Source organism: Camelus bactrianus, chromosome 22 (assembly GCF_048773025.1).
Source record: "Camelus bactrianus isolate YW-2024 breed Bactrian camel chromosome 22, ASM4877302v1, whole genome shotgun sequence".
Classification (NCBI taxonomy): domain Eukaryota; kingdom Metazoa; phylum Chordata; class Mammalia; order Artiodactyla; family Camelidae; genus Camelus; species Camelus bactrianus.
This window is the reverse complement of record NC_133560.1, coordinates 21474100-21492484: the sequence shown is the minus strand read 5'-3', so window position 1 is coordinate 21492484 and position 18385 is coordinate 21474100. Positions and strand designations below refer to the sequence as shown.

At 48.7% G+C, this 18385-nt stretch overlaps 1 protein-coding gene and 1 non-coding gene across 15 annotated transcripts in view; both read left to right on the top strand.

The window, feature by feature from the left end:
- The window catches only part of MYO9B (myosin IXB), an 83772-nt gene that overhangs the window by 37427 nt on the left and 27960 nt on the right, over positions 1-18385 (top strand). For all 14 annotated transcript variants that reach the window (XM_074350486.1, XM_074350483.1, XM_074350490.1 and 11 more), the window contains exons 3-11: positions 3103-3197; positions 8593-8655; positions 9144-9243; positions 9509-9609; positions 11633-11762; positions 14035-14124; positions 15438-15554; positions 15820-15954; positions 17320-17441. In XM_074350486.1, the coding sequence (XP_074206587.1) occupies positions 3103-3197; positions 8593-8655; positions 9144-9243; positions 9509-9609; positions 11633-11762; positions 14035-14124; positions 15438-15554; positions 15820-15954; positions 17320-17441 (953 nt within the window). The remainder of the gene's footprint in view (positions 1-3102; positions 3198-8592; positions 8656-9143; positions 9244-9508; positions 9610-11632; positions 11763-14034; positions 14125-15437; positions 15555-15819; positions 15955-17319; positions 17442-18385) is intronic.
- On the top strand, positions 7554-7625 carry TRNAA-GGC (transfer RNA alanine (anticodon GGC)). Its single transcript has one exon. It is a non-coding gene; the product is annotated as a tRNA-Ala (tRNA).

Here is an 18385-nt window from a genome sequence, read left to right as displayed (position 1 = left end):
GCCGCAGAGACTTGTTCCGAGTTCAGAAGGGACCGCTGTGGCTCTTCCGGATGTGAATGTGCATCTCAAGGGGGACTGTGGCAGGCCCTGAAACCAGGCACTGCGGGGACCCAGGACTGGCCCTGGGAGGGAGCCCATGCGGGATTCAAGTGCCCCTTCACCATCTGTTCGTAGTTGGGACAGGCAGGACTTCGTGTGCTTGCTTGTGGGAGCTCATTTTCTCACAGAGCCGGCCTGTCCCCAGCTCAGACACCACCCCGCAGGGTCTGGAAGTAAAGGAGGAGACAGATCTGCTGTCTGCTTTTCCCAGAGCGGTGGCTCAGGAGCCTGTGGGCTTTACCCTCAAATGAAGGTTGAACTTGGAGGAGATGAAACCTGGAAAGAGAGTTTTCTTCCCTAGAGGACCCATCAGGGCCTGCAGCCCACATGGGGCCCTTATTACAGGAGGAGCTTCGACGACCCTGCCCTGCAAACCCCTCTTCCCTCCCTCGGTACCTAGCAGTGCTTCTCAGCCCGAGCAATTCGGCTTTCTCTGGGGACATGTTTGGTGGTCCTAGGTGCTACTGGCTGCCCAGCACCCTACAGTGCGCATAATGGCCTCCCCCTGCAGAGAATGGTCCAGCCCCCAAGTCTCAGCTGTGCCGAGAGTGGGGACCCTGCACTGGGTTCTGTAAATATGCAGGAGAGCAGGGTCGACTGAGGCCCGGCCCCCAGCAGCTGGCCAGTAGCTCAGGCATATACGTCAAGACCTTGTAAAGAAGAGGAGAGGGTGGGCTCTGTGGCCGCTGTCTGACTCCGGAAGGCGCCTCCTCAGGCTGTGCTCCTCCTCTGCAAGGCCATGTGGAGACTGCTCCCCAATGAAGTGCCCAGCCCCTGTTCCCACCCTGAAGGTACCCCCGATTTTGCAGTCGGGGCCGGGGTGCCTCTCCAGGGCCGTTTCCTCCACTCTTACTCCCCGGCTTGGCAGCTTGGCGGTTGGTTCAGGCTTTACAGCGAGGCCTGTTTCAGGTCTGGAGCCCCTGGGGCATCAGGGCAGGAAGTCACTCATACTGTGACCCGATCAGCCAGGAGAGTGACCGGCACATGGGCCCAAGCGGGGCCCTGATCTTAAGCTCTGCTGAATGAGCCATTTTCCAAGGAAGTATCCCAGGCTTTCCAGTGGACACTTTTTTATGGGGCTCCTGGCTTCAGGCGGTCACACCAGAAGCTCTGATCAATGATCAACTGCATCCATCTGCCCTGCAGCATGAGGGCTTCAAGAAAATCACATCTCCTCTTGGTGTCTCCCTGTTCCTGACTCCCCTGGAGGGCCTGGCCACCTCTCTCCACCCTGCCCTTGTCCCCCACCCTACTAGACCTGCAGACATAGACACACCCCGCAGCAGACCTTGGCAGTGGCCTTGCCACCTCCTCACAGCTGTGGCCTCCCTGCCTCCCACCCTTCCCGCACGGCCAGCCTCCTCAAATGGGAACATTGGAAACAGCGCGAGCCTGACAGCATTTTTGCTGCTGCCAAGCTTCCCTTTCTGCATGTGACTTTGGGATGTCACAGCTCCCCCATGCCATCTCTGCCTCTCTCCCCTCTTCGGCCCAGCCTCACTGTCCCCACTTCTACTGGCCTCTCATTCCCTGAAACAAGGAACCCCACTCCCCAGGCATCTTCCCTGCCCTGATTTCCCCCAAGGCTCCATCACACCTTCTCCCTGTCTGTTCTCCCTGTTTGGGTACTGCATAGGAAACAGGTACCCCAGGAGCCTGGCTGAGGGACAGAGGGTGTTCTCTGTCGTAATCTGGATGGTGGTCATATGGGAGACCCTAGGGGGGACCCCACCAAGCCGCAGGCTCTGTACTCTGTGCCCACTTTCCTCTGCATATTGGGAATGAAGCCCTGATTCATACCACATGGATGAACCCTGAAAACATGCTGAGTAAAAGAAGCCAGACACAAAAAGCCACCATAGTGCATGACCCCATTTACATGAAATGTCCAGCACAGGCAAATTCATAGAGACAGAAAACAGATTCGTGGTTGCCAGGGGCTGGGGGAGGGAGAATGGGGAGAGACTGCTCATGGGGATGGATTTCCTTTTGGGGTGATGGGAAAGTTCTAGAACTAGATAGAGGTGATGGTTGCACAATATTGTGACTATACTAAATGCCACTGAATTGTTCACTTTAAAATACTTAGTTTTGGGGGGTGGGGGTAGAGCTCAGTGGTTACTTAGCATGCACGAGGTCCTGGGTTCAATCCCCAGTACCTCCATAAAACAATTTTAAAAAATTAAAATAAAACACTCAGTTTTATGTTATGCCAATTTTACCCCAATTTTTAAAAAACTTACTGTGAACCTGCTTGCCTGCCATCCCAGAGAATTGCAGGACCCCTCCAGGATGGGACCTGTCCGCACTTCTGCTCCCTCACACCCAGGCTGGTGCTCAGCCTACAACCTGAAGCCCATATCAGCCCACGGCCTAGCAAACTCCTTTTGGAAAGTAAATATTCTGGATAGTAAATATTTTTGGCTTTGAAGGCCAGATGGTCTCTGTCGCAGCTCCCCTGTGGTCACAACACAAAAGCAGTTGTGGACAATCAGTAAATGAACAGGCCTGGCCATGGGCCAACACACTTCATTTTATGGACCCTGAAACGTGAATAGAATTTTCACATGGCAGGAAATATTACTCTTCTTGGGGTTGTTTTTCTTTTTCTTTCTTTTTTTAAACCATTTACAAATGTAAAAACCACCCCTGGCTTCACAGGCAGTACAAAAAACAGGCAGTGGACTGGGTCTGGCCCACAGTGAACAATTTTGCTACGTGAACAATTATTACGGAAAAAGAATTCCGACAATTGGCATTTCTAACATCCGGGACTTAAAACTTGAGCCCCTCCCGCAACCCAGACATAGAGATAAAGTGGAAGCCCTTAGGATGCCCTAGGGCCACCTACCCTCGTGTTTTCCAGATCTCACCTGGAGTCACTGAGTGACCTCCAGCGAGCCAGGGTCCACAGCACACAGAGGGAGCTCCCAGGCTCCCAGGCTGCAGCCTGTAGAAAGTTTGTGCTCACAACCTAAAAACCTGCTTTTGTTTTCCTTGCAGGCTTTTGGGAATGCTAAAACAGCCCACAACAACAATTCCAGTCGATTTGGGAAATTCATCCAGGTCAACTACCTGGAGAGTGGCATCGTGAGAGGGTGAGTTGGCAGCTGCCCACGCTGTGCACTCCAGCCTGGGTCTGGGGTCCTGGGCTTCCCTGCAGTGGAGAGCCAGGCCTGAGCCAGCAGGGAGCTGGGTGCTGAAATGCTGGCCTTCCAGGCACTTGTGAATTGTACAGGGAAGCAAGCATGATTTTAAGTCACCGATGTGAAAGTCTGAGCAGTGGGTCGAGGTGGGAGGCATAGGTGGGGGAGGGGTGGCACCATAACCAATCCTGCCATCCCCGGATCATCCTCTGGGGTGTCAAGCATGGGCCTAGGCTCCCATGGAGTAAGTACAATGAGCTGGAGGTCCTAGTGTGATGGGGTTTGCCAAGAACTGGCAAGGGCACACCAATCTATTTCCTGGTCTTGATGTGTCTAGTTTAGTGGGTCTAGGGATGCCACAGAGAGTTGACATAGACTCTGACACTTGCCAGACATGCCCCTTTAGCCAAAAAGAGACATGGTGCTAGGTAGCAAAGTGAGGCAGCTGTTCACGGAAGGAGTGGGTAGAATGCAGGGATGGAGGGTAGATTGATGGATGGATGTATTCATGGGTGGATGGATGGATAGTTGGATTCATTGATGGATGGATTGATGGATGGATGGAGAGATTCATGGATGGATGGATTCATGGGTGGATAAATGGATGGATGGATGATGGTTGATGGATGGATTCAAGGATGAATGGGTACAGGGGGTGGGAAGGGACTGGGATTTCAAAATGTAGAATAGATAAACAAGATTGTACTGTGTAGCACAGAGAAATATATACAGGATCTTGTGGTGGCTCACAGCGAAAGAGAATGTGACAATGAATGTACTTATGTTCATGTATAACTGAAAAGTTGTGCTCTACACTGGAATTTGGCACAACATTGTAAAATGACTATAACTCAATAAAAAACATTTATATATAAAAAAAACAACAAAAGGATGGATGGGTACATTTAAGGATGGCTTGATGGGAGATTTATGGATGGACGAATGGATGGATGGGTGGATTCATGGATGGGTGGATGGATGGATGGATTCGTGGATTCTTTGGTAGATGGTAGATTTATGAGAGGATGGGTGGGTAGATTGATGAATTTAGATAGATACATGGATGAATAGGTGGGTGAGTCTATACGTGGTAACTGGATTGTGAAGTTGGCTGCCTGGTGAAAGTTAAAACAGATCAACATTTTGTGCCAGAAATGTGAGTTCTTTAGGTGGTGGCACAGTTACTTCCAACTAAACGTGTAGCGTTGAAATTGTGTTCACTTGCACTCTGTGCAATAGTTATGCTAATGAAGATGTCTGGCAGCTTTATACAATGAATTAATGTTACAAGGAATTATCTATTTAAGTCATAAAGTCATTTCAGAATTCAGTTCTGTAGGACTTTTTTTCTTTAAAAAATGTATATTTTGAGTAGTTTCAATTAGTTAAAAAAATGTAGTTGTGATTTAATACTGCTTAATGTTTTGGATTTTTTTTTTTTTTTCAGTATGTAGAAGTCTCATGAGCCAATAAAACTATTTCGAAGTTGTGGGGAGAAAAGGCATTTTGGCGCAGTCCATTGCCTAGTTGCTCCAAGGCACCCTCCTTCCTCCACATTCTGGTATGAGGGTCTGCAGTGGCAGTGGGATTTGCAAAGGCCCCAGGTGATGGTCTGAGCAGCAGGGTGAGAAGCCCTAAAGTGGGGAGACCTGAGCAACAGGCCCCTGGAGGCTGCGAGAAGGCACTGGTGTTGCAGGAAGGGAGAGGTCCTCTAGGGGATTGATTTTAAAGTTTCCAGGTTTTTCGGTCCGTCTAAACCTGATTGGTCCATCTAGACCTGATGATCGTTTGACTTGATGATGCACATTCAAGACATGAACAGGAATGTTGTTTTCCTGAATCCTTCAGCCTCTGGCTTCCTTCCTTTTTCCTGCTACCCAGGCTTGGACAGGCAGTGGTGTGGGAGAGACTCTTGATAACTGCTGCGCCTGCTCTTTAGCTCTCAGGGACACTTGGAAGCGGACAGTTCTCTCCATGGCCTCGGCGCCACCATGGGCCATCAGGTGGTGCCTTCCTGAGTCCTCCTGGGCCCAGAGCCACCCGCCTGACCCCACCTGCCCCGCAGGTCTCAGCCTTTTCTCCACAAAGACCCTCTCTCCTTAATTTAAATGTGTTTTTCTCCCACAGGTCCATATTTTACACATGGTGTCTGCCACGTTGCAAAGCCTCCGTCCAGCAGGCAATGCCCAGAGTATGTTACCAGGCAGACACACAAAAATAAACTGTTGCTGTAATTCAGAAACAGGGGCTCCTTTGGCAGGAGCAGAGACACCAAAAGGCTGCCTTTTGTTTCCCTGAGTCCCACGCTGGCCCTGCAGACCTCAGGCCAGAAGCCAGAGCTTTTGCTACCAGCAGGCCCTGTTTCCCCCAGACACCTTTGCCTAGCTCTGTCCTTCACATGGTCTCTGTTTCATGTCCTATGGCTGCTGAAGCAAGGTACCACAAACCAACTGGCTCCAAACAATGGGAGCTTATTCCTCTACAGTTCTGGAGGCCAGAAGTCCAAGATCGAGGTATGGGCAGGGCTGCGCTCCCTCCAGAGGCTCCAAGGGAGGATCCCTCCTGGTCTCTTCCAGCTTCTGGTGGCCCCAGGCATCCTTGATTGTGGACGCTTCACCCAGTCTCTGCCTCTGTCTTCACATGGCCTTCTCCCCTGTGTCTCTCTGTGATCATCTCTTCTGTCTTTTAGGACATGTGTCCTTGGATTTAGGGCCTGTCTGGATCATGAAGGAGGTTCTCATCTCCAGATCCTTCACTTTATTGGATCTGCAAAGACCTTTTTTCACAATCACAGTCATGGGTCCCAGGTGGACATTTCTGGGGGCCACCGTTCACCCCAGCTCACCAGCAGGACTGGCTCTAAGCTAAGTGTCTGGCCTGCCCTATCTGCCTTGGCTCCCATCAGGCTCAGGACCAGAGGCCCCGGGTGGCTGGATCTCACAGACCAGCTTCTAAGAGTTGTATCGGTGGCCTTGGCGTCAGGAAAGGAAGTCCTGCTTTGGCCCTTGACTCTGACCTGCCCACACTCCAAAGAGGAGGGTGCACTTCCTGTCCAGGCAGTGGCTGCAGCCAGCTCGCCAGGAGTAGGCCTAGACTCGGTTCTGCTTTGGGGCAGGTGACACTTCTCGCTGCCGCTTTTCCGCTGAGGCCAAGGGTCAGGGGCAGTCCAGGCCTTCCCCCAGTTCCCCAATTTGCAAAGCTTCGTCTTCCTGTGGGCTCAGGGTTCAGTGCCAGGGAATTCCTGGCTTCCAACAAGACCCCTGTAGGCTTCCAGAATGATCAGCAAAGGGAAAGGTCTGTGGCCGGTCAAATGCCAGCTCAGTGCCCACGGGGTCGCTGTCCTTGCCCATGGGCCAACACAGCACAGGGAATCAGCTAGATTGAGACTGAAACATGAGTCTAGAACCAGATTCCACCTCCCTTCCCAGGAAAACAAACTGCTTATAACTCCAAGTTACTGGCTGGGGGAAGGAATGGAAGAAAATATGGGTTTCGAGGAGACAACACAGGCTGAACCCTTGGGAACCCCTGCATGCAGGTTGTGTGTGCAGGCATCTGAGAAGGCTGCAGACAGAAGACTGCCTTCCTAGAGAGAGAGGCAGGCAGCATCCAGCAAGCCCTGCACCAGGAGCCAACCCTACCACCCGCAGGCACCGGCTACCCCTTCTGTATAATAGGATGGGTTCGGATGAGGGTGGCCTGCAGACCCGTACATCTCACATCCTTGGTGATAGTGGGTCCTCGCCAGGCAACCTTCCCTCTGTGGGGCAGCATGTGGCCCCTCCCAATTTTTAGCACCTCATCCATCTATGGGAACCGTCATGCCCATCCCAGGGGACATTTAAATCCATGGCATTAAATTAAAGCTGTGCCCAGAGACTCATAGATCTCCGAGGAATGTGTGATGTCTCTGTTAGCATGGAGGGTGTGGCTGCCCAGGTGCCCTGTCCCTGGCCCAGCCCCCACACAGCCTCATGGACTCATGTCCGTCAGCTGTCGATCAACTGATGAGTGAATAAACAAAATGTGGTGTGTCTATATGTGTAGAGTATTATTCAGCCATGAAAAAGAATGAAGGTCTGATACATGCTACAAGGCAGCTGAATCTCAGCATTGGGCTGAGTGAAAGAAGGCAGATACAATATCCATTTGACCCATGAACAACACGGGAGTTAGTTGAAAGTCCAAGTATAACTTATAGTCAGCCCCGTGTATCTGTGGTTCCTCCACATCCACAATTCCTACATATCTGTGGTTCCACATCCATGGATTCAACGAACCTCAGATCACGTAGGAAAAAAACCCAAAGGGGGTATAGCTCAGTGGTAGAGCACATGCTTGGCATGCACAAGGTCCTGGGTTCAATCCCCAGTACCTCCATTTAAACAAATAAATAAAAACCTAATTACTGCCACCCCCCTAGAAAAAAGAAAACTAAAAAAAAAGATCTGAATATAAGTAGACCCACAGTTCAAATCCACATTGTTCAAGGGTCAGCTGTACGTACTAAATGATTCTTTTTTATTTTTTTTTTAATTCTAGAAAATCCAATCTAATCTTTAGTGGGGTTGGTCAGTGGCTGCTCGGGGGTGAGTGGCAGGGAGGCAAAGGGCCCAAGGAGACTTTTCAAGCTGATGGATGTGTTCACTGTCTTGTTCATGGTGGTGGATCACAGGTGTTTGCATGTGTCACGAATCATCCAGTCACACATTTTAAGTTTATTGTACATCAATTATACCTAATGAAGCCGTTATTGAAAATTGCATAGATTCTAAAGGACACCATCAAAACTTATCTCGTTTTGCACTTTTGAGCACACACAGTGTATCGTATATTAATAATTAACAAAGCTATTCTAAAAAGAATAGAAAAGTGAATCCAGTATCTTACATTTAGATTTTTAATTGGAGAAAGATTTAATCACCAGAGACATAGTGGGAGCAGGGTTGGACCCCTCCGGTGTTATTTGTGAACACGTGGGTACAAGTGCTTCAGTTCCCACCACCTTGGAGGGTGGGGACAGGGGTCCTACATGATGCCAGGTTGGGCTTCCATACAGCCGTCAGCCCGAATCCAATCCAGGGAGCAGAAACGGCCAACCCAGGTTCCTTATTTTATAGATGGTAGTAGCAGGGCAAGGCACCTTTAGGGTGACTGCTTTTCCCTTTAGGGTGAGATGATACTTACAACACTTAAGGTGATTGCCTTTAGGTACCTGTGTTTACCTCGAGTCCAAGGAAGTTAATCCACAGCTGGCTTCGCCACAGTTAACAAATCACTCCTCTTCTCCGAGGAAACAGTATTAATTTGTTAATTAATTTGTTCTTCTTTGTCCTCTTAATGACAGAGCTGTTGTTGAAAAATACCTGCTTGAAAAGTCTCGCCTGGTCTCTCAGGAGAAGGATGAGAGGTAGGAGGAGATTTCCTTGGTGAGCCACCACATCTGCCTCCTTCCCGACAAAGGGAAGAAGCAGATGTCCCGAGGTTGCGGAAATCTGCTGGAGGCCAGGGCAGATCTCCTAGGAGCATGAGCTTTGCCACCTTCTCATGCTTATTTTTCTGCCTGCCCAAGGCTTTTTACCTGGAGTAGGTGTTCAGATATCTGCCAAAAGGTGGGTAAATTAGAAGCATCTCTGCTCCACCAGTGAGCGAGACAGGCCCACCCCTTGAGGCATCTACTCACTGGAGAAACTCATGGCTTGGGTTTTGGTTTATTTTTTTGTTTTGTTTTGTTTTGTTTTGACATAATAAGAATCAACTTACTGTCTCAAATTTGTACATACTCGAGGTGCTTTTTCCTCCCTGGTGTGATCTCCAAAGCAATATTAGTAGCGGTTTGAAGAGTAGCTGTTGCTCAGCTTCCAAAAACAACTTTTTTCTCCTAATTTTGACCTACAGGAACTACCACGTGTTTTATTATTTGTTACTTGGCGTCAGCGAGGAAGAGCGTCAGGAATTTCAGCTCAAGCAGCCTGAAGATTATTTCTACCTCAACCAGGTAAACAGCCCCGAGCCTCGGCCACAAACACAGCCTCTGTTCCCCACGGGCTGTTTACGCACTGCCAGGAGGTCAGAGGCCATCCGCCTTGGCCCTCTCCGGCCCCCTAACCGGCTCCAAGGAGGCCCAGAGTGGGGCAGCATAAAGGAGCCCATTCATTCCCCATGTCCTGGGCCCTGCCCCATCGGTTCCAGCCAAAATCATTCCTGCACGCCACCCTCACCAGCCCTGAAATACCCAGAGCGCCGCCGACGTTGTTTTTCAGCATAACTTGAAGATCGAAGATGGGGAGGACCTGAAGCACGACTTTGAAAGACTCAAGCAGGCCATGGAGATGGTGGGCTTCCTCCCTGCCACCAAGAAGCAGTAAGTGGGTGGGCCCAGCTGTCCGCCCCCCCTCCTGCATGGGTGCCCCCGGGCTTACCAGTCACTCTGAGATCTGACCCACACCCTCCTTGAGGCCTCACCAAGGAGAGTAGCCCAGTGACAGTGAGCACATGGAAGGGGGCTCTTGTCATTAGCCACAGGGAAATGCTAATTAAAACTGCAGGCCTTTTGGGGCAGGAAGGCGTAGCTCAGCGGTAGAGTGCGTGTTTAGCGTGCACGAGGCCCTGAGTTCAATCCCCAGTACCTCTGTTAAAAAATTAATATAAATAACCAAACCTAATTACCTCCCCCCACAAAATAAAATATAATCTCAACATTATGTTTGGGGGGGAGGGTATAGCTCAGTGGTAGAGTGTGTGTTTAACATGCAAAAAGACCTGGGTTCAATCCCTAGTACCTCCATTAAATAAACAAACAAACAGACAAACCTGATTACCTCCCCCTCTCATAAATAAATACATTAAAAAAAAAATACTCACAGGGCTTTTGCCCAGCAATGTGGATGTACTTCATACCACTGAGCTATACACTTAAAAATGGTCAAGAAGGCAAATTTTACATGATGTGTATTCTACCACAATTAAATATTTTTTCAATTCTTTGAAACCACACAGGGTATTCTCCACACCTGCCCAGGCATCTAGGATACCCAGAGGGAACACTGCCCAGCACGCTGCTGGGAGGGCACAAATGGGGCCAACCACTGCAGAAAACTGTCTCCCCTGCAGATGTGTGACAACCAAAAGCATACGTTTGCTCACCCAGAGACACACACACACACACACACAAGCAGCAGCCTCATTTTATAACAGCCCCCAGCCCGGGAAACCCCCTCCAAATGCCCACCCAAAGAAGATTAAATGAATAAACACATTGCGATATATCCACACAGGGGTCGGCAAACTCTCTGGAGAGGGGCAGATAATACGTATTTTAAGCTTCAAGGGCAAAGCAGTCTCTGTTACCTGTTCTTTCTGTTTGGTTTTGTTTCTTAATGACCCTTTGAAAACTTAAGAACCGGGGGAGATTATAGCTCAGTGGTAGAGCACACGTTTAGCCTGCATGAGGTCCAGGGTTCAATCCCCAGTACCTCCACTAAAAATAAACAAATAAATAAGTAAACCTAATTTGGGGGGGAACCCCCCAAAAAATTCAAAAAAATAAAAAAGAACCGTTCTCAGCTCGTAGGCTGTGCAAAAACAGACCCTAGTTTGCTGACCCCTGGACTACTCCATGCACAGCAGTGGTTCTCACTGGGGGCCCAGTTCTGCTCGCAGGAGCCACTTGGCCTTGTCTAGAGACATTCTGAGTGTCACACTGCACAGGGGCTGGGTGTCAGCAGTGCCGAGGCTGAGAAGTGCTGGTCAGCAGCATTAAGAATGAACAATGCTATGAAAAACATGGAAATTATTTTCTAACCGGATTGTGCCCTAGAAGTAAATTTGAGCTTATTATTTAAAAGAAAAGAAAAAAAAAGAACAAACGATGCTTCATGCAGTAACGTGCATGGCACCTCCACCTCACACTTTTTCAGTGACAGGCCAGGTACAAGTACATGTGATTTCATAGATGTCAAATTCACAGACGATGTTAGATGCCAGGACTGCAGGTTCTTCTCCGGGGGCCAGTTAGGGTGGTTCCAGGGCCTAGAATGTTCTGTTCCCTGGTCTGAGTGCTAGTTACAGGTCTGTACATTTTGTGACATTTCATCAAACTACACTTGGGAAATTGTATACTTTATTTTGTGTGCATGTTACACCTCCATAAAAAAAAATTTTAAGCCCCCACCAACTCCATCACCACCATTACTGCCAAAAACAGTAGAGATAGATGCACCCAAAGTCCCATTCCATAGAGTCCCTCACAGAGGACTGGACGTTTTTCAGACTTGGCTTTACGAATTTAGCCCAGTTCACGGGAAGCTTCAGCCCAGTTCCCTGGAAGCCTCTGTGGTCTTACTCTTGGGGAATCTGCCCCAACCTAGGCTCCTCTTCCCCCACAGGATTTTTTCCATCCTCTCGGCCATCCTGTATCTGGGCAACGTCACTTACAAGAAGAGAGCCACGGGCCGAGACGAAGGCCTGGAGGTTGGGCCCCCCGAGGTGCTGGACACGCTGTCACAGCTCCTGAAGGTACTGCTCCCTGTCCCCAGCCACGGTGGCCGCTGAGACCCAGAACCTCCTGCAATGGCTGCACTTCTGTAAAGTGAGGCCTGTCTGCCTGCTTCCTCCTGCGCCATCTCTGCAGTGTCCCTTCCTCATTTCTTTCTTTCTTCTTTTTTTTTTTTTTTTTTTTTTGGTACACATTGTTCACACCTGTATTTCAAGTTTGGAAATGCATGTTTGCAAGCAGCAAAAGAAATACAAAAGTATTCATAAAGGAGAGGGGAGGGTATAGCTCAGTGGTAGAGTGCATGCTTAGCATGCACAAGGTCCTGGGTTCAATCCCTGGTACCTCTATTGAGATGATAATAATAATAACAATAACAATAAAAAGAACAATAATACCTAATTACCTCCCTCAAAAAATTTTTTTAAAATTTTTTAAGTATTCAGAAAGAATGCATAATCTCTGAAAATGATGAAAACATCCCAGCTGACTATCATAGTTGCCTCCATGTAGCGAGAGATCTTTTTAAATGGAAGTGTAACTGATACACAACATTTGTTTAGTTTCAGCTGTACAGTATAATGATTTGGTAGTTGTATATGTTGCAAAATGATCATTACAATAAGTCTAGTTAACATTTGTCAACATACATAGCTACAGAATTGTTTTCTCTTGTGATGAGGACTTTTCAGATCTATTCTCTTAGTGGTTTTCAATTATGCAATACTGTGTTATTAATGATCCTCACTGCGCAGTGCACTGCATCCCATGACTTATGTTGTAACTGGAAGTTTATGCCTCTTGACCCCTTCACACATTTTGCCCACCCACTACCTCTGGCAACTACTAATCTGTTCTCTATGCTGATGAGCTTAGGGGGGTTGGGGTTTTTTGTTTTTTAAGATTCCACATGTAAGTGAGATCATACAGTATTTGTCTTCCTCTGTCTGATTCATTTCACTTAGCGTAGCGGCTTCAACATCCACCCTGTCCTCATTTCTGAAGGACTCCCTTCTGGGAAGGGCCACTTCCCACCTCAGCCCCTCACTTGAAAGGCTCTTTAGTATCATCGTTTATATATATTATATATAACTGAACCAGTTTACTGTATACCTGAAATTAACACAATATTGTAAATTTACTGTACTTTAATTTTAAAAAAATCATTTGATTTATGAGGTCATTTTCTCATTGGACCATCCATCCATCCATCCTCTTATCCACTGGTCCTCAACCCTGGAAGCATAGGGCCATGTCTGGAATCTTTTTGGGCAGGGGTACTACTGTCATCTGGTGGATGGAGGCCAGGAATGCTGTTTGACATGATGTAATGCACAGGACAGTCGCCCACAGCAAAGACTGACCTATTCCCAAATGCCTGTGGTGCCAGGGCTGTTTTCTAAGCATGCATGCCATCTGTGGCTCTTTAAGAAGGTGTGCCTGGCTGGGGAGGGTATAGCTTAGTGGTAGAGTACCTCTATTAAATAAACAAACAAACAAACAAACCGAATCCTCCCCCCCCCCCAATGGTGTGCCTGCATGTAGAAGCCCCAGCTCCTGTCGTATTCCTGGGGGTGACTGAGCATGTCTGCCAGCAGATTGGGACAGCCCTCCCCTTCACATCCACCCCATCTCTTGACTGCCACCCACTCATGGACAGGGTTTGGCAGTCAGGGAGGGCTCAGCCCCTCGCTCAGCCCCCACACCCACGCCAGGAACCCGCCTCCAACAGCAACAGCTGTAAACGCAGGTCGCCAGGCAGCACCTGAGCCCAAGGCCTGCAGTGACACCCAGGCCCGTGTGACCACACTCTCAGGGCCATTGAGCAAGCCTGTGGGTGTGATCATTCTGCGACACGCTGAGTGCAGCACACACTGTGGGTTGGTAGCCCTGAGGGTGAGCTCTGGGCCCACTTCCCGGCCTGGCTGCTGGGGTCCTTCTCCCACCCTCCTCAGGCCTTGCCTCAGTGGCAGAAGGATCCAGTCAACAAGCTCTCCAACTCCTCTCCCCTTCCCTTTTTAAAAAAATTTTTTTATTTTTTTTTAATTGAAGTATTGTTGGTTTACAACATTGTGTTAGTTTCAGGTGTACAGCACAGTGATTCAGTTACATACATATTCTTTTTCAGATTCTTTTCTATTATTATAAGTTATTACAAGATATTGAATATAGTTCCCTGTGCTATACAGTAGGACCTTGTTGTTTATCTGTTTTGTATATATAGTGTGTGTCTGTTAACCCCAGATCTCCTAATTTATCTCTCCCCGCCTCTCTTTCTCCTTGACCTTGAAACAGGTGAAACGAGAAATCTTGGTGGAAGTTCTGACCAAAAGAAAAACAGTGACCTCCAACGACAAGCTCATCCTTCCCTATAGTCTCAGTGAGGTGAGCGCTGCTCTGGGCTCTCGTTGGGTGCCAGCCCCCCAAAGTATGAGTGCAGGACGAAGGGGTGGTCCTCCAGGAACAGCTAGTATGGGTGGTCTTTTGCCTGCCCCTAAAGTGATGGAGGAGAACCCTGCAGCCACCTATGGTTCTCATGTAAGGTCAGGTGGGGTACAAACCAGCTCAGACAGCTCGAGGGCCAGAGCTAGGGCCATGTATGTTGGTCTCTGTGTTTCTAGCTGCTTGGTGGGCACGCGGGGCCAGACCTGGCCCACCACTTGCTTCTGTCAATAAAGCTTTATTGGCACGTGGCCACACCCGTTCATTGACACGCTGCTCTCCTGCCGCAGTGACAGAGCTGAGTAGTTCAACAGAGGCTGACTGGCCCTTGCCAGAAAAAGTTTGTCAACCCCAGGGCTTGAGTATGACCTTTAGAAGCATCGCATGGGCCCCTCAGTCTTGATAAGGTACCTCTCTATGGCCTTTGCCCAAGCCTGGATGTTTTCTCTGGGGCGAGTTTTTCTTGCGTTTTTACACCTCAAGAGCAATGTGACTTTGCAGCGTGGAGAGCAGCAGGAAAGTACCTAGCCACGGGGGTGGGGAGGTTTTTAGCTGATGGTGGAAGCTGTTTGGGCAGGCAGAGCTCGAGTGGGTAAAGGCACCCAGCCGTGGTACAAGAAAGTGGCTGCAGGTCACCTGAGACCGCAGCACGGCTGCCCCCCAGAGGTGTTGAGCTGAACGGAAAAACTTCAGGCACTGGGGCTGCGTCCCTCCTGACCCCATTTCCTGAAAACCAGAGGGACTTGTTCTAGATCTTGATAGCAGCCGAAGAAGTCTTGTCACGACTTAGATCTGAGAACATACAAAAAAGGAATTTCTTATGTGTAAATTTGACCTCAAACAAGCCTTTTTAAAAAAAACTGTAAAAGCCATCACTGCTTTTAGGCCCCCAGAGGCGGCCTCATGGGCCTCCCAGAACTGCAGGGGGCCTGGCTTTGAACCTAGCTCAGCCTCATGGTTAGTTCTCCCACGGCGCCTTCCTTGAGCCGGCGTTCCCACCTCAGCTCCGAGGAGGGAGAGAGACTTAGGAGTTCCAAGGAGAGAGAAAGACTTGGCCAAACCACAGGCCGCTGGGTCAGGGCTTCACGCTTCACTCGTGGGTGTGCAAGGGCGTCCAAGCTGACGGGATGGCATGTAAGGTGAGAGGGGGTGCGTTGGATGAGCTGAGTGTGGAAGGTCACCACCTCCATCTCCCAACGTGTGCAGACCTTGGGGCCCTCTCTGCCAAGGTGTGACTCCCCCTCTGTGCCCCACAGGCCATCACCGCCCGTGACTCCATGGCCAAGTCACTGTACAGCGCCCTATTCGACTGGATCGTGCTACGGATCAACCACGCCCTCCTTAACAAGAAGGACATGGAAGAGTCCGTCTCAGTGAGTGCCACACACCCTCCGCCGGAGACTGGTGACATCGGGAGCCAAGGCGGCCACACTTAGCATCATCGGGCGAGAGGCAGATTCCTCCCAGGGAACGGGATGGGATGCAATTCTTGGGGCCCAGCTCAGAATGAGAACACAGGGCTCCTTGTTTCGTATTATGGGGTCCTAGGCAGCAACAGCAGAGCAGGCCCTCACCACCAAACAGATTGCTCCCACAGGAGGATCTACCAGTAATAACCGCTTCCTCCGCCTCCCCCAGTGCTTGTCCATCGGGGTCCTCGACATCTTTGGGTTTGAAGACTTCGAGAGGAACAGTTTTGAGCAATTCTGCATCAACTACGCCAACGAGCAGCTCCAGTATTACTTCAACCAGCACATTTTTAAACTGGAGCAGGTAAGGAAATACCAGCTCCTGGGCCATCCAGCCCAAGGGGGAGCGGAATGAGCCAGAACCGGGATCTCCCTTGGGGCCTGGTTTGTCAGCAAAACTGCCCCAGAATTCTTCTCTGCAAAAAAGGGAGAGTCCGGGAAAAATCCTGCTCCCTTCCCCAACCCCCCAGCCCAGGATGAGGCAAATGTCAGGGATATTTGGGGCCAATTTTGTACCTTTTCTCTGCTCAAACGTTAAAGTCCTTTCAGTGGGAGAGAAACTGAGTTGCGCTGTAAGGATTTGCTTTTATCAGCGAAATAATAGCCTTTCTTACATGTCTTTTCACTGCTAAATAGCCAGCCGTCTTTACCCAAGTATCATCCTCCACATGATTGATTCCGACACGGAAAGAAAACTGATTGATTTATATAGATAGTTGGCTAATTTTACTATCATGCCTTCTGGCCAAAACTCAACGTTTCTCACTTGAAACATGGCTGGTCCAAATGGATTTGTGCAAGAAGAGCAAAATACACAGTGTATTGCAAAGACGTAGTGTGGGATTCAGAGTGGGAGGAGAATGTAAAATGTCTCATCGATAATTTTTATATCAGTTACATGTTGACATAATCATACACCTTTGATGTGTTGGATTAAGTTAAGTCTGTTGTTAAACGTTAGCCTCACCTGTTTCTTTTTACATTTTTTAATGTGGCTGTTAGAAAATTTGAAGTGATACAGGGCACTCACATTATACGGCTATTGGACATTGTGATTCCAGAGCCGGGCAGGTGAAAGGTACCGGCACGTGGCCACGCCCATTTGTTCACGTAGCCTCTGTGGCCGCTCTCTGGCTACAACAGCAAAGCCGAGTAATCATGCAGACACCCCCGAGCTCGTGAAGCCTAATATATTTACCGTCTGGTCCTTTACAAAGGAAGTTTGCCGACCCCTGAGTGATTTTAAGTGGAATTCTAAGCACTTTGCTGTGATAGACCTTAGAAAATGTATGTTCTATTTCCTGTAGGTAATTGTTAATTTATCTAATAATTTTACATATTAATGTATTCCTATTGGCATTTTAATACACATTCTATGTTATTCACACATATTTATATGCTTATTAACTTATTAAATATATTTAACATATATTAAATACATTTTATTTTTTACATTAAATGTATTTAATATATATTAACTATATGTTATATTACAGTTAATATATATTAATTTAATATGGAAATAACTACATTAAATATAAATGTTATGTTTTATATAAACATGTGCGTGCATATGTAAATACACTTTGTTTACATACGGCGTGTGCTCCGTCAGTATTAATGTGTCTGTGAACTGATGAGCTAACCGGATGCCCCTCGGACCCCACAGGAGGAGTACCAGAGCGAAGGGATCTCGTGGCACAACATCGACTACACAGACAATGTTGGCTGCATCCATCTTATCAGCAAGAAGCCCACCGGCCTCTTCTATCTGCTGGACGAAGAGAGCAAGTAAGTATCCACCGCCCCATGTGTCCGCAGATCTGGGCACTCAGTCCTGTTCCACAACCCCAGAGCCTCACCCTGAGTCCACACCATCCTGAGAACGGCTGAGTTGCTCATACTCACATGACCAGAAATCGTGATCTCACGTTTGCAGAATATTTCACCACAGAACTATTAACGCTCTCAATCACTGTGAACTCAGAAACACACCCACCTGGGAGTTCTCGGGGGAAGATCATGGAACCTGAATCTAGACGCTGAGCACAGGGTCGGTGCCTCCTTGCAAACAAAGGGCAATGCATAGTATCAGGGGCCCAGATGCCAGACTCTCCCCTGAGGACACAATGAAGCCTGGACAGGGTATCTTTAAGGTGCTTCGTGCTCAGTCACCCAGCCGGAGTTCCTGAAATCACAGTCACTAAAATTCACTAGCTGAACTTACTTCCTGTGGCTGCTATAGAAAATGGCCACAGAGCAGACAGCCTAAAACAACAGATCTATTCTCTGGCAGTTCTGGAGACTAGAAGTCCAGAATCAGTAGTGATGGGCCAAAGTCAAGATGTGAGCAGGGCCATGCTCCCTCCCAAGGCTCTAGGGGAGGATCCTTCTTTGCATCTTCCAGCCTCCGGGGCTCCAGGTGTTCTTGGCTTGTGGCTGCATCACTCTAGTCTCTGCCTTACTAGCCACAGCACCTTCTCTCCATCTCATCTCCTCTTATAGAGACTCCAGTGGTATTGAATTACTGCCCACCCTAATGACCTCATCTTAAGTTGATTATATCTGCAAAGACCTGTTTCGCAACAGGGTCACATACACAGGTTCTGAGGGGTCAGGACGAGGACACGTCTTTTTATCAACAACCTTATCAGGCCCCTCAGGGCTGGGGTAAATCAGGCTCACCTCCTGCCTCAGACCAAGTCCCACCCGGGACAGGAGAGACACACCCATTC